The sequence below is a fragment of the Chlamydotis macqueenii genome, chromosome 21, assembly GCF_036417535.1.
Source record: "Chlamydotis macqueenii isolate bChlMac1 chromosome 21, bChlMac1.mat, whole genome shotgun sequence".
Taxonomy (NCBI): Eukaryota; Metazoa; Chordata; class Aves; order Otidiformes; family Otididae; genus Chlamydotis; species Chlamydotis macqueenii.
In genome coordinates this window covers 2,041,083-2,063,083 of record NC_141576.1, presented here as the reverse complement: position 1 = coordinate 2,063,083, position 22,001 = coordinate 2,041,083, and the positions used below count along the sequence as shown (strand labels likewise).

Genomic DNA, 22,001 nt, shown 5'->3' with positions numbered 1-22,001 from the left:
ATGAACGTGCTGTTGGTGGGAAGTGCCACAAGGACGGGACAGGAAACGAGAGTCTCCAGTTGTCCCCTTCGTGGCAACAGCATTACAGAGTCCAGCATTCTAGGAAAAAATTTTTACACTGAGGGTTGTACAGCACTGGAGCAGGTTACCCAGAGAGGCGGTGGATGCCCCATCCCTGGAAACGTTCAAGGCCAGGTTGGACGGGGCTCTGAGCAACCTGATGTGGTTGGAGATGTCCCTGCCCCTTGCAGGGGGTTGGACTGGGTGACCTTTGAAGGTCCCTTCCCACCCAAATCCTTCTGTGGTTCTGCTGTGTAGCTGTGCTGTAACCGACGCTGATGGCCTAGCCTGGGTGGGGAGAAGGAGCGCTCAGCGAATGTGGCGCAGGCCGTTGGACAGCTGCCTTGTCACTGGGCTGGGCTGGAAACGCTGGTGCTGACAGGAAAGGCCCAGTATTCCCTTGGCATTTCTTGGCAATGTAGATAACTTTTTTCCGTAGCAACAGGAGAGGGCTTTGGAGAAGAGGAGAGCAGCTTCCATTCCCCAGTCCAGTGGAGTGCATTTCTTGAACAGTAACAAAAATTGTCTTTTATTCTGTGACAAAATAAGGGACTTAATACCTGTCCATTTACGGATTCCCTTGAGTGCTCTGGTTGGTCGGAAATTCTTAGGATCCTACAAAAACGCGTGAATATTTCTGTCTGTTCCCTTCCCTCCCTCAGCACTAATTTATCCCGTTATCCGCACCTGCCTTCCCTACATTAACTGGATTTTTCCTCTGTTCTGTCCTATTATTCTACATGCACACTGTCTCTCTCTAGTTAAGAACTGAAAGGACAAGCAAGTCAAAGGTAACTGTCTCCTCAGTGTCACGGGTTCAAGCACCTTGTTGCCTGTACTCCTGGTTTTTGTTTGCTTCCTACCTTACAATTACCTACTTTATATTCTTAAGGTTGTGGTCTGGCTCAGTGGTGCTTGCTAGTTCTGGAATGCATGTTTGCGCTGTGGAAACGGTCGTTTTGGCATGATTGCTGTGGCTCTCGGGGTGCGGGTTGTAAACGCTGCGAACGGACGGAGCGTTTTCTTCTCGGTGGCTGTAGTGGTTCTTCAGGATTGTGCTGCCAGCCTGCTGTTCGTGAAGCGTGCGTCTGTATGGTTTTTTGGAAAAGAAATGACAAACTTTTTTAGGACAACAAAGTCTGTTTAAGGTTTTAGTTTAAAAGGCACTTTGAGGAGTTCCATTGTGTGCATACAGATAATTAGATTTGTAATCTACTCCAGAAGTCCTACGTTGTTTCTCTTCTGAGTTAACTGATCATTGGGATCGTATCTGTTGGTTGGGCAGTGGTGGTCTCATTATTATACAGATATGAGATGATCTGATCTGATACACTGACATGTTTGAGTGCTGAAAGGGAGGAAAAGAGCAAATCAAGTGGTGCTTGATGGTGCAGGAAGAAAAGGGGAGACAAGGACACAAATAAATTGAAGGGTACAAGAGTTTTTTGAATAACATCATCAGAAAAGTCACATGGAGTGAGATTTTTTGAAAGCAACAGGGCTTTTGTGCAGCTAAAACTGAATGAGCAGAAACACCTTTAGCCAGGTGGTTGAAATCTTAAGTTATTTTTAAAATTATTATTAATATAGACAACTACTACCTTAAAAACAAAATGATAGTACATAAAGAATAGATCTTCAGCTAAACTGCAAGTTTTAATAGCTAATTAACCCTGAATCTCTGTTTTTCTTGTTTCTTTTTCCTGTCTTTTCTTGTCTCCCCTGTAGATGTCTGCCATTTCTCAATACAGAGGTCAGTCACTTCTTTATGCAGCCTAGAAACTATCACCGAAGAGCCTGTCATTGCCAATGAAAACCATCACGCCAGCCTTTTCCTCCCTCTGCCCGTTGCTCCTTACAGTGATTCTGAAGAAGGGTCTGTGTCTGATCATTCCACCGAATCTCGATCGGAAGCAAGCGGCACATCCAGCCAGCCTCAAGAGTCTCTGCTCGCTCGAGAACAAAGAACAAATCTGGCTGCAGAAGACCCAGTGCAGGGAGTCACAAGAGCAGCTGACACAAGTTTAGGAGTCCAAGAAGACGTGAGGACAAGCGTGGCAGGAAGTCTCAAAGAGGAAAATGGTTGGACACAGGCCTGCAGTAAAGCTGAAGATCAGTGTGGATTGGCAGCGCGTCCTCAAAAAGCCTGGCTGCTGGTGGCTGGTGGTAAGACTGCTGGCCAGCCTGGTGAAAATGGCCAGAAGCAAAATGGCCTACGAGATCAGGTATTACCAGATGTGAAAAGCACCACTGAAGCCAAAGGGCTAAAACTTAGCTCAGCAGCTGTTCTACTGCAGCAAAACAACGTGATTAACAGCACACAGACAACTTTGCCTCCAGACACTTTCCAGAAGGCCCAGGCCGCACAGGCTCTACCTGTTCCTGTTTCTCAGACAAGCTCTTACATGTTAGTAAGAAGGTCAAAGAGTGAAGGACTGAAAAGGTCAGACTCCTCAGCCTTAATAAAAATTCCAAGTAGCCTGTCTCCAGCAGCAGAAGTATACTTTGATGCCACTGTTAACGACCGGATCTGGAGCAAGCTAGATTGCAGTAATCATCGCGACAGCATGTCTTCCTCTTCCAGCATGTCCTCCAATGACACTGTGATTGATCTCTCTCTCCCCAATCTAGCTCGCAAAAGCCTCCCAGATCTTGGCATCCGTCATGAAAATTTTGAGCCCCTTGCCGTAAGAAAGGGTATGCGCCCACGGTCTGCGACGACGTCTGGTAACGAGATGCCAATGGTGAGCAAGAGCAAATCCAATCCTAACCTGAGGTCTGACCAGCTGCCAGCAGATGAACTGTGTCCCCGTCCTCTTGCCAGGAGTCCTCAAGATGCATTCTCATCCATTCCTAGAAGGCATACCTGGAGCAGGCTCTACATAGAAAGTCTCAAACAGTCTTCTAACAAATCCAAAGCACAGGATATGGTTGGGAATAACCAGGCAAAATCCAAGAGTCTCGGAGACCTTACCTCCGATGATATTGTGTGCACTTTTGAAAGCAAATACCGTAGCATCAGCAGGAGTTTTGTCACGCGATCAATGCGGGAGCAGCGCCGCTCTTCAAGCCTGAGATCCTCAGTCAAATCCCAGGATGAACTGACTGAGCAGCTCAAGAAGCTGACCGCCTTCCAGCAGGAGAACGATATCACTTCCCCTATCAGCCTCGATCCAGCTGAATCTGAAGAGGAAGGGGAGAGCCTGGGACTCCTCCGCAGGTCCTCGTCGCGCAGTCAGAGCAGGGTGCGGTACATAGCCAACAGGGCTAAGCAAGCCCAGGAGAGACAGCGGCTGCAAGGCCTGGGCCAGCTCAGCGGCAGTCCCATTGAGGAGAGGGGCAATCCAGAGGGAGCCTGCAGCGTCGCAAAAGCAGTTTGCATGGACGTCGTTTCTCCCGCCGTGTTTACGTCCCAGCCTAAGAACCAAACGGATTATAACGCCGACACGGAAGTCTTCTTTATGCTGAAACTGTAATCCTGGGCAGCACTGATACGGCGATGTTTACATTCCCGTCAAAACAACACACAGTGACCCGAGAGGCACGAATACCCTCGTGGGGCTTAGCGCTTCCCGGCCTTCCCTTCATCCTAAGGGCATTTCATATCACGGCTCCAGAAGAACAGCTGTGTTGAATTTGTCAGCACTGTGTGGAAACAGAACAATCAAGTGAAATCGGAGACTTACACTTTTACACTCCTAGTGATCTGAAATCCTTTTTTTAATCACACTTCTCCCAGCCTCACATCTGGCCTCCTCTGAGTGTGACCACTTACTTGCATTTGCAGTTTGCTCTGCGCAAATCTCATATTTACTAATTTCAGTAACTGCTGCTTATAATAGAGAAACGTCTGGGTGACAGCTGAGGTAAATTTTGCACTTAGAAATTGTGGATCCATGAAAAGAGGCTGGATTTAAAATCATGTTCCCTGTTCTGTTTTGTTTTCTGGAAGAGTTTGAGGCCTCTGAGGGTGTCTTCTCTGGGAAATAGTCAAAATTGCAGCGTAACGGTTTCATGAATTAACAGCCTAGCAAATGCAGCCCATCTTCCATGGTGGCCCCGTTTATTTCAGTGAGAATCCGTACTGTCTCACTCTTAGAAGAAGAGCTCTCACTATGTTCCAAAGCAATGATTTTTAAACCAAGCTTGTTTCTATATATAAAATATATATATGTACACACATCTGTGTGTTTGCAAATAAATCCCTGCACATACATGTACACATGCACACGCTGAACTGTGACTGATCCTTGTCTCAAACATAACCACGGGAATGAGACAGGAGAGAGAAGGGAATTACTACAGCAGACAGGAAACTTCTGACTTGGGTTCAGAAACTGCTAAAAAGCATGCTAGTCATCTGGAAAACAGCACCGTCCCTTCTTTGTGGTACTTTAACAATGCTGCTGTACATAGCACTTTTGGGATGAATTTTACTATTTCTGTATTGCACTGCCATCCAAATTTTCAATGATGTGTTTTAAAAAGAAGAGAGATATTTAATTTTTTTAGATGGACATATTTAGAATTAAATACCAACCTAAAGAGAATAATAATTTTTCCTTCCCATTTTTTTAACCTTTTTTTTTTAGGGATATTTCCCCCCAGTTATTGTGTTGTTTATTATAGATGTACATTTTATCAGTGATGGAAAAGAATGTTTACTGAGATGCATTTTAAAGAGAAACAGAGGTTTAATTTTATTGCAGGCTGCATAGAGTCCCTATTATTGAGAAGATATTTTGCTTTTGTTTGTAATGATTCTTTTGTGTATATTGAAAAATCTAAAAATCTGTTTGTAAAATCACCTTACACTACTAAAATAAACATATTTAACCTTCCAGCTGTGGACTCTTGGGCTGTAAAGTAACACTTTCTGTGCTGTTTGGAAGTTGTGGTATCCAAACATGGTTAATTCTATTTGCCTTGTCTGAAAAATTCCTTAGTGGATAACATTTGATTTTACTCTTTTTCAGAGTGGTAGCCATTTCAGATGCAGCTCAGATTTTCTCAGGTCCGCCAGAATGCATGCAGGTATTGGTAGAGCCTGGCACTCTGTTGTGGTACACAGCACGCGGATTGTTGTGAGCGATGTCTTTGGCAGGTATTTACAGCTGTGAAGATGAAAATTCTAGGGAAACTCATGTAATTAGTAGCTAAACAGACCTAATCCAAGGACCTAAGCTATCCTGTTACAGCTCTCCAGGTGAGAGAGACAGCCCTGTTTCATCACTGAGGTTGTTTAAAGGCTGGCTGAAAGTACTGCAGCAAAAATTTGCTTTTCACCTGTCTCATTCAAAACCAGCTTCTCTTCTCTTCCTGTCCCAGCAAAGGGCCAGTGAAAGCACGTCGTACTTGGTACTCTGTCCTGGAAGGGTCATCAATCTTGTGGATTGCAGGCTAGTTCTAATTTTAGTATGTATCACTTGGCAACAAACTCAGAGATATCAAAATGTAAGGCTAATTTTGTCATCATGACACGGAAATGGGGGCTGGGAGGGGTCAGATTCTGTGATGAAATCTCTTCAGACGGTCTGCAGTATGTTTTGTCTAAACATATTCTCTCAGTTTTCCATCCTGGCTCAGATCTTCATTGCTTGTCTTCGTAATTTGGATGGGAGGCCCTTGAGGTTTGTGCAACGGAAGTTTGGAACATGCATGGAGTAACCCTACAGTATCACCGCGGTCGCTAAGGGAAAACAGGTAAAGCAGCAGCGGAACGTGTGAGCTGCCGAGATTAGCCTCACATTGTCTTAACACAAAGCAAATTTCATTAACATTCTCTAGACGAAAAATCACTCTGTAATATTTTAGTTTTAGGGCTGAAAAGCTGCAGGGAGTTGCTGCTTTTTTATCTTTAAAGCAAGAAAGTACATGCAACTTGACAGCTTTAGAAAGTTCATGTTTAAAAGGCCTATTTGTGTCTTTTCAATGACCAAGTTTAAAAATCGGATTATTTTTATCTTTAATTGATTCAGCAACACTTGTTAAATTAATGCACCTCACAGAAGACAGTACCACGTAGCAGTTCAAAACATTTATCTTTGTCCACATTTGTAAAAACCCGTATGTGTATTTAACTTGGGTACATGTGAATTTTGCACCTCCTGCTTCCGAATTAATAGTCACTGCCTCTCCAGCTTTTTTGTTACACTGCGTAAGATTTGTCCATTTAATCCTGTGAATGGAATTTATTTCATGGTACCTACACAGTTAAGCAGCAGAAGCTCACTAAGTGGTTTTGCTCTGCATTCTTCCAGTCTTCATGGAGGAAGAGGAAAATTGCTTTTTCAGATCTCAGCAAGCAGGTTGTTCTCTGAAACGGTAAGGGAAGCAAGAAAGATTCGGTAACAGCAGAGGGAGTCAGGAGTTGAAACCAGCACTGGTTTTCATTTTATGAATGCCTCACTGCTCTTGTTCTCTTTATGATCTGCTCTACCATTCATATGATAATCGAGAAGGAAATGCAGGTTCTTCTTCCCCCGTGTGAAACTGCAGGCAGAGGGAATGTAGACACATGTTGCGCACGAAACCACAGTGGTCAGTGCACGCCGTCTGCTAAGGTAGGAACGTTCACTTTGTGGTAGTCACTGCTTGCCACAGCGTAGCTGCCAGTGTTTAATGGTTGTGTGCTCTGTTCGGAGGTCAGGCAGCGGAACAGAAGCCGGGTTGCAGCTGTGGTCGGATTCAAAAAGGCAGTTGAAATTGTTATTCTTCAAGAAGGTCAGTAACTGACCTAAAAGCTACTGAGATGCTTAAAAGTCTCATTTTATTCTGAAGACTAACTCCCACGATGATGATATGATCGATAATTTTATTCCATTTCCAATTTCATACTGCTTGGTTTACAAATGGAAAGGTTCGTGCTGATTAGGGTATCACAACCAGATTCTCAGGTGCGTATCTCCAAAGTTTCCAAATCGCAAGCAGTGTATTATACGTGGCTGGACTGGGGATTTATGGTGCGTATTCCTCCAGCTCAGTGTTTAATAACACTGATTATGAACATTTGATTGTATCTTTTAAAACTAATTTTGTCTGTGCTGAGATGTTTTCAGCTGCTTGTAGTGGAGCTTATCAGCTCTTGTTAGCTGCCAGCGGTGAAAAATCACATACCTTAATGTGCATCTTATTGAAGCCTAGAAAATAGTCATGAAAAGCAGCTGGAAACCTCAGCTTATCTGATTTTTTTTTTTTTTTTTTTATAATTTCCCCCTACATGCAGCCCTTTGCCAGAATCTCTAGGGCATAGCTGTGGGGTGAGAATGTGAGGACCAAATCACATTCAAATTACCAAAGACAGCACCTGGAGCGGAACCAGTAACCAGGTCAAAGCCTCTCGGAGAAATCCCAGGTGAATAGATCTTTTTGGATTCTTTTTCTGTTTCGTCCTATAGAGAGGATGTAATTATTGTTTATAACGTATCTTAGCATCTTGCTGTAATTTATATTGCAAAAATTATTTACTCCATCTTGGGTGTGAAGTGCATTAGAAGTGCTCCAAGGACTCATCACAGTGAGCCGTGAGTCGAGGCTTGAACTCTGTCAGGGCAAGCTTCACCAAATCCAGTCTTCTAAACATGTTTTTATTGAAATGTAAGCAATTTTTGACTCTGCAGAAGGCAAGCTGTGTTGGTGTTGCATAACTGATTTACTCAGTGGCATGTATAGAAAAAGCTTAGGGAAGATGTGCAAGCTGCTGAAGAATTTGTCCATCTTGAATAGTGTGGGAAGCCAAGCAGGGAGTAAAGTTTTTTTTCTTACTTCTCTTGGCAAGTTCCACAGGATGAGCTGCCAGAGTTTACTCTGCTTCTCCGTGCCTCGATGCGTGTATTTATAAATGACCTGGCCAGCAGAACCAAATAGGGTGTATTTTAGCTCACTTCGCTTTTGAAGTGACAGTAGTAAATGACAGGAGGAAGGGGGCAGGAGTTTCACTTCGGTGGCTGAGTATTAAACAGAACTGTACAATCCAGAGAGGAGTTTAATGGTTTACCCTGAAGCTCAGGCTTCAGCTGTCTCGGCATTGCAAATACTAGATGTACGTAACAGTCTGGGGAGTCAGGGGTTTTGGTGTTAAACATGAATCCTCCAGCTGATCTCCCAAGACAGCCACAGAAAGTCTTGGAGTGAGAAAGTCTTGAGCACCTTATATGGGTGACAGACAGGAGATGGGTACAGCTCGACAGGACACTGTTCTAAAGACAGGAGACTTACAGGACCACAGAGCAGGCCAGAAATAGCATTTGCTGAATCTGAGTGTGGTATTCAGCTTCCAAACGTTGTCTTTTTGCTGGGTGTAGTCTCCTCCTCTCCTTCCCCAAACCCCAGGTACCGGCTGGCACGTTCTGCCAAAGCTCTGGCTCAGCCTGGCTCCTCCCTCTTCTGTCTCTATAACAGCGTCGCAGCCTGCGAGCATGCAGGGCTCCAGCAGTGCCATCCTGCCCGTGCAGCGAGTTGCTTCTGCTCGAACCCAGTCAGACAGCCGGAACTAGGAGAGGCTGACAGAATTGCTGTAAGTGACACACTGCCTTCATCACTGCTCCTCTTCTTCTAGGTGATGACGAGGACCAAAGCCTGTGTGCCGCAGGTTCCCCCCTTCCTAGCTGCTGGTCATTCATCTTTTCCACTGCTGTTTTAATACCGATGCCTGCCTCCAGCACTGCATGCGGAGGACTGGTTGAGGAGTGGTGTTGTCTTTTTTGTTTGACATTTTGAAAGCTGGTTCTAGCAGAGGAACTTTTGAAATCCTTAGTTTGTTTTGCTGTAAAGCCAGCGTGGGAAAATTTTGTAGTACCTCCTCAGGTGGCTGGTGAATGGATATTGCGGTGGTGAATTTAAGTGGTGTCTCTTTACACACTGGGAGGCACTAAACTCCTCTGCTCTGCCATTATTCTGATTCTGTCTGTCCTTGAATTACCCTAGTACTAAACTGGAGCTAGGGAAGTGTGTTAGCCTTTGCAAAAACGTTTTTGCACGTGTTTGCACTCAGTTTGTAGTTTTAGACAGCCAGCAGCCCCTGTGTTAACAACTCTTTCTTGTCAAGGTGATGCAAGCAAGATATTGCCAGCTCTGATGAGCTTCTTTTGAAGCTGAAATACCTGAAATAAAGATCAGTTTGTAGTATGTATTGAATTGTTAGGAAAAAATAGCAGTAATTTACAGGTCAGATCTACCAGGAACACACAGCTGCTCACTGGCTCCACCTGAAGCCTGCTGCTGCCCTTCCTGTGTGTGTCCTGTCCAGCTCATCTGCTGCTCCGGCAGCAGCTAGCAGTAACTGCTGCTTTGTCTGCCTTCTACAGGTACTTCTTAGAAAATGTAGTCTGATCCGTAACTCAAATGTCAGTCTTCTCCTTTGATCCTTTCACAAGGATCAAAATAATCCCATTTGGAAGTCATTTTTGTAACAACAACAGAAAGGACAGCATTTAAATTTAACCCAGAAAGAATCTTCTGTGTACATTTTACCTTCTCTTACTAGGTGAAAAATGTAGAGAAAAATCAGTGGGGGAAAGCGCTGAGCTGCAATGTCAGGAGTTTTCACAGGAGTACAGGTTTGGAGAAAATTTAATAAAAGTTGATGAGGGTAACATAAACTGAAGCCAGAGTTTTCTGAGCATCAGTCAGAAGCAAGCAATACCATATGTAGGATTTTTTTTCCTACATAGTCTCCTAAAGGGTCAGTTTCCTTGGACATTTTTAATGGTTTCTGGCATAATGGTGTCCTGAGCCTTGTTTGACACTGACAACAAATACAATAAAAAATACTGCAGCAGCTTGACACGTAATATAATCTGGAATTGGTTGTTTTTCATAGTTCTGTTGCTGTTTTACAGTGACAAATGTAAAATTATTTCAAGCCATGCAGAAATTTTGCAGAATTTGAAATGAAAAAAGTTAATAACATATTCTGGTTTTCACCCTCCTCCCCCCTACCCCTTTTTCCTTCTTCAGGTAAGAGTAGGAGGTTGAGACAAAAGAGAGCTTCAGAAACCGTTTCTCATGTCTTTCGATGCAGGGTGAAACAGCTTTCCTTCAGATCATTTTGGTGCAAATGAAATAAACACCTCTGTTTTCTGCAACTCGAATGGAAAGTGAGATTAAGATTTTGCTTTTAAGCCCCCCAAATGAGACCCACCTGGAGGAGGTTGTTTTCCTGGTGCCTCACCCTGTTACTACCATTTCTTTAACAGCACTTTCTGCTTCTCAGAGCGTAAGGGCGCAGTGCCCAGGAGCAGCCCAGGCTGGTTTCTGCCTTTCCTGTCCCTGCAGACCCCTGCCCTGCCCTCGTTAGCGCGCACACAGCCGCCCCTCTCCAGAGCCCACGCGCGGCCACGGCTCGCCGCGCCTTCCCGGAGAGCTGCCTGCCAGAGAAACTGCAGCGACCAGGGGATAAATCCATTTCAGAGGTTCGTTACGTCCCTCTTGCTGCAGTGAGGTGTCCACCAGGATCTTTGCTTTGCTATTTGTTACGGCTGGTCTCAGGAGCGGCTGTGTTTTCACCTGGAGATCTTTGTTTGAGTTGGGATTCTTCTGAATTAGGTGCAGAAAATCCAGGACATAGTGATTTTAACCCAGCAGTGAGGAACTGTAAAGCCAGCTTTAACTCTTGCCTTTCATCTCCAGCAGGAAGTTTCCTTTAGGCAGTAGATACTTCTGCTCCGATGGACAAAGCTCTTCACCTCGTGTTCTGTGTGATTGCAACCATGCTGCTCCTGAGAGAATCAAGGCAGGCAGGTGAGAAAAACGGCCAAAAAATGCTGGCTGCATCCAGATCTGGTTTTGTTCTTCTTTACAGAGTGTTCTTTTGCTCTTTAACTGCTAGTGCTTACAGGATTCTGTCTTAGTCTAAGAATTTACCTTCGACTTGGTTATTAAGACATCGCTTTGTTGTTACAGATTCTGATTGTGAGTTTATCGTGTGGTGAGTGCTGTTACTGAGTGTCTTTGCTGCCGTAGTTGTGAATCAGGTGAGAGAGATTGGGGAAGATGAAAAAGCCCAGAAAAAAGGGTGGTTAGGTGTCCTTGAACACCATTGTTGTGGTTAAACCTGCACTCCTTTGAGCCTGTGCTCCCTTGGATTGCAGCAAGGTACACCGATTAACTCTGTTCCTCTGTGGGTCATGTTTTCTGTGGTCCTTGTTTGGCCCCTCTGCTCGTGGCCTGCTTTGGGAAGAAGAGGGGATTTAGCGCCCTGAATGAAGGTGTCTGCTCTGTGAGTCCCAGGACTTTTTGTAGACAAAGGGTAATGCTGCATTTTTACAATGAGAGTTGTAGAGCACTGGAACAGGTTGCCCAGAAAGGTGGTGGGTGTCCCATCCCTGGAAACGCTCAAGGCCAGGCTGGATGAGGCTCTGAGCAACCGGATCTAGTCAGGGATGTCCCTGCTCCTTGCAGGGGGGTTGGACTTTGAAGGTCCCTTCCAACCCAAACCATTCTATGATTCTATGATTTCCCCTCAAGTTCCTAAGAGACAGTGGAAGGAGCCAGGGGCTGCTGCACAGGATCACACGTTGCTCTCGGTTTGAGGAACTGGGGAGTTTGCTTTTGCCCCTGAACAACAAATGCTATTGTTTCAGTCTTATTGTGGCTTTCTGTGGGTGTTCTATGTCTGGAGTCCAGCCTCAGGCTAAGCAGTCGCTTGACCTTGCAAGATTACTGCAAACGCAAGGATGCTAGCCTAGAGCGGGAGGATGGGGCAGAAAATGGGGTGAGGTAGCCAGATCTGAACAGTCCTACCGGCTTTTTCACATGAAGTGAGGCAGGGAGTCATCTCCCGTCGGAAGGCTGGAGTAAGGACAAGGCCGATTTTTGTAACCATGGTGGAGTGGAGGGATGAGCCTCTTGTCTTTGCCATGTTTTTGTAGAGTCTCACAATGAGGACTTGGCTTCTGCGAAGTGTCACTGCCGTGAACTTGGAGTTGGGGCTGCAGCTTGGTTACCGACAGTCCTTTGGGGTCCTTACAATGGGGCTTTGAACAGCTGCATCCAGTGCCGCGGTGGGGGGGCTGGAGCCCTCAGTACAGCCTGTGTTCTTCCAAGAAACCCTAGCAGGTCTTCCAAAAGGAGGCTCAAAGAGTTTTGACTAGCTTTATTGAGTTTCTAAAGGGAGACAAGAGAACTTCTTTGCGGATTTCCAGCTCCCATGGAGAACTGTGGTGGAGAGGGGAAAAAACAGGTTTTGTTTTACAATAATGTGGAGTTTAGCACAAGGCCAGAAAATGCAAAGCCAAAGAGTGGAGAATACATAATGAATGACTATGTTGTTGTATTTAATGAAAAACACACAGCTTTTGCTTGGAAGAGTGAAAACACCCTGAATTTCTTGTTTTATCTTGAGGGGTTTTTGGCTTTTGCACTGTGAAACCTTTGATTCCAAGGAGCAATGCTGTGCACATTGTAGAAAAACCTTCCTGGGCAATTAATGAGTCGTACACTGACACAACTGTGGTTTTGATTCTGCACCTCAGTCGCTGTAGCTTAGCTCTCTCGCAGCTGGGCTGGGATTGAGGTGTTCTCCGAGTATTGTGAAGAGGGAAGCTGTGGATCAGATAATTTACCAGGACTTGTTAAAAGTCACACAGCAGAGCAGAAGCCTGATCGTGCTCAGTAGTAGTACTTTCACTAGTGGATCTCGGCGTTTCTGCCAAAGAGGGAAGGCTCGTTATCTTTGTTTTACAAATGAGAAGCTGAGGCATAGGAAGGAGAAGCAATACAGAAAAGGTCAGTAGCAGATTTGACAATTTGTCGACTGCGTTGCTGTCTGCAGGGCTGCCCTGGCTCTTATTGGCGTGAACTCTGTCAGTTTTATGAACTTCCCTTACTCTGCTCCTCGATGGGATACGGAGAACAGGCAACAAAAGACAGGCTTCCTGGTCCTTCTCCTTCAGTGCTGTTGCTGATGGTTCCTGCTTTAGGTCACGGCCCTTCTGAAGGTTTTGATTTTCACAGGAACGCGAAGTCAGGGTGCTTATAATTTGAGGGAGGAAGGGAGCAGGAGGTGGTGGAGAAGGGTTTCTGCCCTGTGGTGCAGCCCCCGGGCTGCCCTGTCCTTAGCAGGGGAAGGGAGGAATGAGGCAACCTGGTGTCTTGGAACTTGATGGTGGGGAACTTCTGGTTGTTTTCGGGGTTTTTCCTTAGGGGTAGAGAAGGTTTTGCAGGAGTTAGGGGGAAATCTTGGTTGTGTGAAGTACGGGAGAGCTGGCTTTTCACCTTGGCAGGGAGGGCAGTAAGGAAATAGGGCATTTAATTCTGCGGAATGCGCTCCTCAGCGTGTGAGCGACAGCCGTAATTGTGAAGTTACAACCAGAGCCTTCTGTATCCTGCACCTGGCTGCATCTGCTTGTGCTTCTCTTTCACACTAACGCTGTGCTGTGAATGGGGAAAAACTCGATAAACTGCGGCACGTCAGCTGCGCCGTGAGCTTGTGAGCTCCATGATCATTGTCATTTATGTGCAGTACAAAATGAGGGCGTTAAACGGCACTTTTAGGGAGCTGTAAATATAAGCCCTGCAAAAGTTGATTTTGTTGCTGTGTTTTTCAGGATCTACGAGGAATGAGGATGCTGTGAGTAAGGTATGTGTAGGTTCATTGGTGCAGAGCTACTACTGAAGGCACACGTGCAAGAGGTGTTGCAGAAATAATGCAGAAATAGGTGGGGTCATAGTGTGCAGTGCTTCTGTGGAGAGTTATTATTTTAGATATCTTTTCACGGCTAGTGATGGCCATTTCTAAGTCTGTGTATGTGTCTATGCTTTTTTTTTTTACTCAATCTTTTGTCCAGAATTCAAAATTCAGCCCAGGGAGGAACCTGCCTATCGCCCTGGCTTCGTGGCTTACAGAAAACCAGAATTATTGCGTTACTTCTGATCTTAATAAATTTCTTAACATTGAAGAAAATCCATACGCATCTGAACATGCAGAGACACCTTTATTAGTTCCTAAGATGTGTGTTTTGTTTCCAAAGTCTGCCTGTAACATAAAAGGATCTGTGTGGGACGCAACTCCTCAGGCTTTAGAAGAAAGATGGCCAATGTCATTAAACTCTGACCTGCCAGAACGCTGGAGGGTGTTCGTCCTGAAGGCTTTCCAGCCAAAAATGATGGAGGGTTGGTTATGGTAGCACTGGGAAATACAATTGAATGTCCAGATGGCACGGGTAGAGACAGAACTTGTCTCATACAGCATTTACCACCTGCTTTTAAAGAGGTTTTTGCGCAGGTACCATAAACTTGTCTGATTTGTTCAGTTTTGCTGGACTGTGGGTCTGTCTTGTCCATCTCTAACACAGCTTGAAATGGCTGCGTCCAGCTCCGGGCAGTTCGTGACACAGCGTATCTGAAGAACTGGGGCAACGTTTAAAATTAGCTTTATTTGGACAAAGTTTGCTGACAAGACGCCGTACAGTGATTCATTAATTACTGCTGGGGAGCAGTGGTGAGGTTGCTGCGGCGTACAGGGGCAGATTTGTACTGGTTTAACACACACACGCACTCCCCGACAGCCACTCCAATTTGTAATTTAACCCCTAGCAACATGGGGCCATGTCTGGGGCTTTGAAATGCAATTATTTCTTCTTTATTTTTTCATTTGCAGGGCAGTGACTCCAGGGGACCAGAAGAGGGTCTTCCCACTTTGACTGTCACCACGATCCTGGTAAGGCAGTGACACAGCGCTGACAGCGGCTCGGAGCCAGCTGGAACTGCACTTGGCCTTTTTCCCCACCCATGTATTTGCGGGTGCTTTTTTGGGCTGCCTGTGGCACCCATAGCCCTGTTCGTCACTGTTTTTTGGAGGGCTGGCTCCGGGTGTAGGGGTGCAAGCTGTCTGTAGTTTGCAGTGGGAGGATTTGAGGGCCGTCCAAGTCAGCCCCCAAAGTGGACTGGGCATACACTTCTGGAAGTGATTGCTGTGTTCAGCAACACCTGAGTGTTGCAATGTTCCCTCCGTGTTGTCTCTGTCCTGCAACGGAAATATGTGCGAGTGTGTAATTGTGTGTTTTCCCCTCAATCTGCAGGAAGATCCTTACGTCATGGTGAGGGGTGCGGAACTGGAGGGCTACTGCATCGATCTGCTGAAAGCGCTGGCTGCCATGCTCCGCTTCAGCTACAGGGTGAAGGTGGTGGGCGACGGGCGGTACGGCGCCGTCTCTTCCAGAGGGAACTGGACGGGGATGATCGGCGAAATTTTGAGACAGGTAATTTCCGTTTGTATTTTTGACAAACTGCAGCTCTAGAAGGAAAAAACAGCGCTAGCGGCTCTTGGACTTCATTAGAATTTGCTGAGGGCCTAAGCAACTTGGAGTCACCCTGCCTGTTGTCTAGAACCAAGGAATAGCAAGAGCTGTAGTTGGTTTTGTCCTGCAGATATGGAAAATAAGGAACAAGAAAACAATGGCCGTAGCAGGAAATCACTGTTACAGCCAGGCACTTCTGGTGCAGTGCTTGTCTTGTCTCGGAGGCCTCCCAGGGTTTCTTTGTAGCCTGAGGGACTGTACAGCCATCCTAGCTCCCTAACGAGTCAAAGGTAACGGCTTTGAGGAAAACTGACCTTGAACACAGCCATTAGGTGAAACTTGTCTCTCTCAGAGTGGTCACCCCTTGGACTCTGCGAGGAGGTGCTTGTACGCACACCGTACCCCATTACGTGCCGTTCCCTGTGGCTAGCGTTCTGTCGTCTGTTGGTAACACTTGAATTACACCTTCTTTGCTTCTCTGAACTTAGTACAGCCGTCAGCCGTGTGGATGCAGCTGGAAAAGGAAAGGAGCACGCCTTCTGGTTTTGGTAAACGAAACCCACGTGGTTTGTGGTGCACAGCCTCAGCTTGTGTGTGTGACGCTGGAGTAGGAAACCAGAAGCCCCGGATACCAACCAGCACCCACTATGAACGGTGCAAAATGGAAAACTGTCCTGTTTCTTGGAGCTGGCAGTCTCAGACAATAGCTGTCTGTTGCCAGAGAGAAGTGATTTGCCCTGTAGACGCCTGCCCGCTAAGCCCGGAAACGTTCTGTTTGAGTGACAGGGATTTTCAGGTAGGTTGGATGGTTGATTAATTTTTTTTCTCTGTCTTACAGGAAGCAGACATTGCAGTGGCTCCGTTGACAGTCACGTCAGCAAGGGAAGAGGTGGTCTCCTTCACCACACCCTTCCTGCAGACTGGGATTGGAATCTTGCTTCGGAAAGACACCGTCTCTCAGGAGATGTCTTTCTTCCACTTCTTGGCTCCGTTCAGTAAGGAGACCTGGACCGGCCTTTTGTTTGCTTACGTGCTGACGTGCTTCTGCCTCTTTCTTGTTGCCAGGTATAAATGAAGTTTTCACAGATTTTGTTCAAGTCAGCTGCTTTCTCAGCTCTGAAGAGATCTGAGTTTTAAAGAAGGTACCAGGGTGCATTTTGCTTTGAGGGGCAGCTCTGTTGCTGCTTTTCTAGTTTTATGCACAATTTCCTTGCTCCAAGGAGCAGCCGTCAGTCCGATATCACGGAACTGAGCCAGTGTTGCCGCTCAGGTGTGCCAGGGAGGCGCGATTATGCTGTGGCTCAGGAAGAAAGTGTCAGGACCCCCTGAGCCACCACTGTTGCAAACTAGTTGAGGCATTGGGCAGGAGTACTTTGCACTGGTTAAACTGGAACTCAGGTGAAGGAGGAGCTGCCATGGTCCAGGCCGTCTGCATTGTTGCAGTTGCACTGCAGGATTATTTGTATTTTTCCCCCAAATGTCTGGTTTTATCCTGTCACTTTCCCACAGACTGAGCCCCTGCGAATGGAATGAGCCAAAGAACGAAGAGAACCACTTCACCTTCTTAAACAGCCTCTGGTTTGGCGCGGGAGCACTTGCCCTGCAAGGTGAGCTGGGGGGACTGCAGCAAAGCAGCGCTGGGAGCAGGGTGGGTTTTTAAGCTGGTTGTATCTCCAGCTCCCATCTGCCTGTACCGCTGGTGTACTGGCCTTTTGAGGGACGAGGTGTTCCAACAGGGACACTTGGCAGCAATAAAGCTCCCAGCTTGGGGAGCTTGGATTACAAACTGGTTGGAATTGTACAGCTGGCTGGCTTCGGGTGAGGAATGCGTATTTTCTGCTCTAGGGAATGTCACACTAACCATCGCGCTGGAGCTTTGTGGAGTTTTTTGTTGGTTTTGGCCACTGCTGTTCCTTAGCTCTGCACTGCCCGCAGTACTGATGCAGTTCAAACCACAGCGGGTCTTTTCCAGCTTGCGCATTAAGTAGCTGCAGGGCAAGTTTTGCAGCTTGGATTTGTTTAAAAGGAAGTCTTTAACTCAGGCTCATGGATCTAAAGTCCTTGGTGTCTCTCTCACACCACGTCACCTCCCGTATGTTTTCCCGGCTCCTCTGCTCGTGCAGGTGTCACCCCTCGGCCCAAAGCGGTCTCTGTGCGGGTCGTCGCTGCTGTCTGGTGGCTGTTCACCATCGCCTTGCTGGCTGCCTACATCGCCAACTTCACCGCTCTGCTGAGTTCTGGCAGCGAGCAGCTCCCCATAGAGACTTTTGAAGATCTTGTGAAACAAAGAAAGCTTGAGTTTGGGACGCTGGACGGCTCCTCTACTTTCTACTTCTTTAAGGTGCAGAGAACCTAATTGTGCACATACACACGTGCCACAGAGCTGTCGAGCTGGGGGCAGGTTGTCTCGCTCCTTACACCACCCTCGGCACTGTAGACTGCATCAGTTTTCCTGTAACGCTTCAAGCAATGTTAGTGGTATCTGTTGTTTTGTTCATCTCTTCTTCCACCTGTCCTCAGAGAGAAAAGCATGCAGAGGACTCTGTTTTTGTAAGGGGCTCTCTTTTAGAAAGCAGCGCTGGTCTTCAGGGGGTACCCTTGTGAACCTTCAACACGGGGTTCATTTCTGGATACATTAACTGGGTGCCTGCAGGGGTTGTTTCTGAGGGGAGGGTGGGTGGGAAGTATTTAATATTTATGTCCCTGTAACGCTGTGCGTCAGAGGGATCTGTGCTAGCTATGTGCTAGTTTTCCATACAGATGGTTCGAGGGGCAATGGTTTAAGTGCGCTTATTCTTTCTCTTATTTTGCAACCATTGCACGTATATGCAGAGTTTTTTGGATGATTGTTTTATGCTTCAGTTTGACACTTGGGTTTTTGGGCTGCAGAACTCCAAGAATCCCATCCATCAGATGATCTATGAATATATGGACAAGAGACGAGACCACGTTTTGGTCAAAACCTACCAGGAAGCCGTTGAGCGTGTGATGGAGTCCAACTACGCCTTCATTGGTGAATCGATCTCTCAAGACCTCGCAGCTGCCAGGCACTGCAATTTGATCAGGGCCCCTGAAGTTATCGGAGCCAGAGGATTTGGCATTGCCACTGCTCAGGGTTAGTCACAGCACGCTTCTGTCCCACTTCTCCACCTGGATTTCATGGGTTGGAAGTAGCAGACAATAGAGCAAAGAGCCTGGCACAGCCAGGTCCTGAACCTTGCACACATTTTCTGCGTTAACACTAATAATCTAGTGTGAGCAGATCGGCAGTACGTCAGTTTTCATTCAGTAGACGAATTACCATTAGCGCTCACTGACATTTACTTTGAACTGTAACAGCACAAAATTCCAGCTCTCAGAGGTGGCATTGGTTCCTGTGGGGTGTTGTTTTTGTTCGCCTTGGTCCCAGTAATGCAGAGCTCCAAATGTAGTTTGCAGGGTAGATGGTTTGTTCTCTTGCGGAGCCTGACTGCTTGGATTTCTCAAAGCACCGGCTCTGTCATTCTTCTGCAGGTATTACCACACCTCTTGGTAGGTCAGCAGCAGATTGCATAATAATATGACAGGGGCTGTGACCTCTCCCACTCTTCTCTCTCTTTCGTTCTACTGCCAGCATCCCAGTGGACTAAGAAGCTCTCCATCGCTGTGCTCAAACTGCGCGAATCGGGGGACCTCGACTACCTGCGTAACAAGTGGTGGGAGACCAGCTGCCTTCACAAAAGCAGAGACCGCTGGAGCCCCCTGCAGCCGCAGGCTCTGGGCGGGCTCTTCCTTACGCTTGCAATTGGCCTGGCACTGGGGGTGATTGCAGCTGTGGCGGAGCTCTTGAACAAGAGCAGACGCGCTGCTGGACACGTAAAGGTAGGCGACAGTTGTATCCTGTCCCATTTCCTTGCGTCCCCTCGGTTTAGCAGGAACAAGCTAGGCACCAGCGCGCCACGCTGCAGGACGTGGAGTCCCACAGTGCCCCTGCTGCTTCCAAGGAAAGCAAGGTAGCGGGGTGAGGGAGAAGATGTGCTTCCTCTTTACTCTGTAAAGCTCTGAAACTTCATAGCTTGCGCTGTGTGATATTTTATTATAGTTACCCAGTTTAGACCACAAAACTAACTCCTCCTCCCCCCCAATATTAAGCATAAACATTTAGCGTAGTTCCCAGGCAGCCAAACTGCATTCCGGTATGCTGAGTGTGTACAGAGGACAGTAAACCATCAGTAACAAGTTTATTCTCAAGTATGGCTATTAAGTCATTTGACAAGCAGGAGAACACACGTACACGAACCGGCACCAGCACCTGCGTGCGCACCTCGGTGTTCCTGTTCCCCGTCCCTCCCTACGGATGGGGTGTGCGCACTCAGAAGGTGGATTCTGTGACACAGAACAGCTCACCTTCTTGTTCCTTTCCCGTTTGTTTTTCAGAAATCTTGTTGCTCCATTTTCACGGAAGAAATATGCGCTCGTCTACGTATAAAAGAGAGCACAAGACCAAGCCAGGAGGCTTAAGGGAGGGCTAACGCTGAAGAGTTGCTTCAGGAATGGGCCTGTATTAGGTTTATAGCGTCTGTATTTCTTAGGAACCACATCACTGTAGAAAGCTGTTTTTCTGTAAGTCTAGAGTGTTAGCTTTCTAATTACAAACACACAGAGCACGCTTCTGGATTGGTGGTGGAGCTGGGTACAGCAGAAAGTGAAGTGGCCTGGAAGAACGTAAATCGCTGAGGGCTAGAGCGTAACTGTTACAGAACGTGGGGGGTTCCCAACCCGGTAAGATGAAGTTGCGAGGGCAGGATGGTGGATCCGTATTCAGTTCCGAAGTTTACTGTGCAAGTACATGAACGCCTGTAGGAGTAAGTGATGTGGGACAGGTTAATGACGCCTCTGCTCACTAATTGCAGTATGAGGTACAGTCCTGAAAATTAAAGCTCTCATCTCACTGTTCTGATCAAGAACAACTGCTGCTTCAACATTTTAGTTATAGGCAGACTGTGCTCTTCCCCTCCTCTAAGCAGAAGATGCTGGTCACTGTGAAGGTCATTTCTGAATCAGAAACGACAGTAATGTCGCATAACCCCCCAAAATGCAGGGTTTACGCTGCATTCTCTGCCCTGGCCTAAAACCCGAGGGAGGGAGACCACGCAATTAAAGAATGACGAGACAAAGGCAGACAGGGACTGGGCCTCTGTCAGTTCCCCCTCACAGGGGAGGGGTCGCTGTTCAGCTAGAGAGGGTTTTTGTCCTGGTTAACCTGATCAGGAAGTATTTAGGAAGACGACTGATAGCTGAACTCCAACAGTACTAGAGCGTGAAGCGTGGTCATCAGTCAATCAAACGGAGTACAAGTTCAGCAGGCAAGGGTGGGGCAGTGTGTCACGGGTATTGTGCATTCTTCTCTTGGTCTCAAAGAATCCTCTCTGAAACTCACGGGGAACAGTTATCTCGCTGCATATTAGTTCTCCAGTCAAGCTGGAATGACTGATGCGTGTACATGCTGGTTTGCAAATTAATGGTTAAATTACTCCGTTTCTGTACTGCACACCTGATAGAGGGGAAAAACCAAGTTCAGTTACTTGGAAATGGCTTTAACTGCACTGCATCGAAGAAACCAATTCTTAGTTAAAGAACTGAAGGCAACAGAAACTAAGATGCCTGTGACAGGAAAATAGCTGGGTGTTCCTGAACAACGCACTGCCCGGGCACTTTGAGGGGAATGTAGCGAGAGTCAGCTTCCAGCTGCTGCTGAGTACGCGAGGACAGCCGCAAGATTCCCCTCCCGTCCAACTGCTGGTAAGCCAGGGCTGTTCAGTTAACGCTACGCGCTCTCGGATCACAACAGTTCCATGTTAAATACAGCTTAAGCAGCGTTGGTTAGGTCAGAGGTGGATCAGTCCTTCACTCAAATTAATTCGAAAAGCGTGAAACAATTTAGGTAAGTTTAAAAGCTGACGTGGAAAACGCAATGTCAGATTCACTCAGCGCTGTAAAAACTATTTGGTATATGCCATGTCACTGCTGGCAGAGTAGGCAGAGATGTATAAAAAAAGGTTTCGTTGACATTTAAATATATTTCTATATGAATGTCTCACAGAACAAAAAAATAAAGTCTTTTCATCACAAATACTGCAGCATTAAAATAAACACTTACCAAAATAAACAATGAGTGATATACATATATATATTTGAGTGTGTATACTATAGAGTGAATCATATTGTTGCTTTTTAAGTCACAAAAGCACAATATAAATATGGAATTTCCTGTGAACTCTTTTCCCTGTTGTAATAAAAATACATTCTTTACAGTTAAAGTAAAACTAGTGCAAGTCCATTCTGCTGCTCCTGTTCACGCGGCTGGCCAGATCCCTCTCATTTACATGGCACTTCGTACTTAAAAATGACACTGAAGATTTTCCCTCCGAGACGATCGGCGAGCCACGAGTTTTTGATAACAGCAAGCTTGAGGCTCTCGCACTTCAGGGCCGCGTAGTAATTGGTGTGGATGGCGCGACCCATGCCTTCAATGATAACCAAGTCTGTCTTCCGTTCTCGGACCAGCACAGCCAAACCTTTATCCAGTCGGCTGAAATGAGAGGTCTGGGTTAGAAACTGTCGTCCTCATACACAGTGCACATGAAAGACAGGCTGTTCCAAGGGCTTTTACATAAAATGTGGTGGGATATGGCATTTCTGATGCCAATCAACAGAAACACT

General features: G+C 46.5%; 3 protein-coding genes across 5 annotated transcripts in view; 2 read left to right on the top strand and 1 right to left on the bottom strand.

Moving 5' to 3' along the window:
• Positions 1-4,903, top strand: part of PLCH2 (phospholipase C eta 2) — a 102,093-nt gene extending 97,190 nt beyond the window's left edge. Inside the window, exon 25 of the mRNA XM_086764471.1 lies at positions 1,789-4,903. Coding sequence (XP_086620597.1) covers positions 1,789-3,536 — 1,748 coding nt within the window. The 3' untranslated portion in view covers positions 3,537-4,903. The remainder of the gene's footprint in view (positions 1-1,788) is intronic.
• Positions 4,904-8,468: 3,565 nt separating this feature from the next.
• LOC104486494 (putative glutamate receptor) lies at positions 8,469-21,450 on the top strand. Its single transcript, XM_010129197.2, has 11 exons — positions 8,469-8,575; positions 10,690-10,800; positions 13,608-13,639; positions 14,660-14,719; positions 15,081-15,260; positions 16,138-16,364; positions 16,809-16,906; positions 17,423-17,640; positions 18,189-18,414; positions 18,913-19,160; positions 19,716-21,450. The coding sequence occupies exons 2-11, from the start codon at positions 10,728-10,730 to the stop codon at positions 19,797-19,799; spliced, it is 1,446 nt and encodes a 481-aa protein (XP_010127499.1). The 5' UTR covers positions 8,469-8,575; positions 10,690-10,727; the 3' UTR covers positions 19,800-21,450.
• Positions 19,506-22,001, bottom strand: part of PANK4 (pantothenate kinase 4 (inactive)) — a 25,868-nt gene continuing 23,372 nt past the window's right edge. For all 3 annotated transcript variants that reach the window (XM_086764723.1, XM_086764724.1, XM_086764725.1), the window contains one exon: positions 19,506-21,870. In XM_086764723.1, the coding sequence (XP_086620849.1) occupies positions 21,657-21,870 (214 nt within the window). In that variant the 3' untranslated portion in view covers positions 19,506-21,656. The remainder of the gene's footprint in view (positions 21,871-22,001) is intronic.

Bases quoted from the DNA above. Each gene is read 5' to 3' on its own strand.
- LOC104486494 (XM_010129197.2), top strand. From the start codon at position 10,728: ATGGACAAAGCTCTTCACCTCGTGTTCTGTGTGATTGCAACCATGCTG. The intron at 13,640-14,659 runs GTATGTGTAGGT...TTTCATTTGCAG, and splicing joins ATGAGGATGCTGTGAGTAAG to GGCAGTGACTCCAGGGGACC. The intron at 16,907-17,422 runs GTGAGCTGGGGG...CTGCTCGTGCAG, and splicing joins GGGAGCACTTGCCCTGCAAG to GTGTCACCCCTCGGCCCAAA.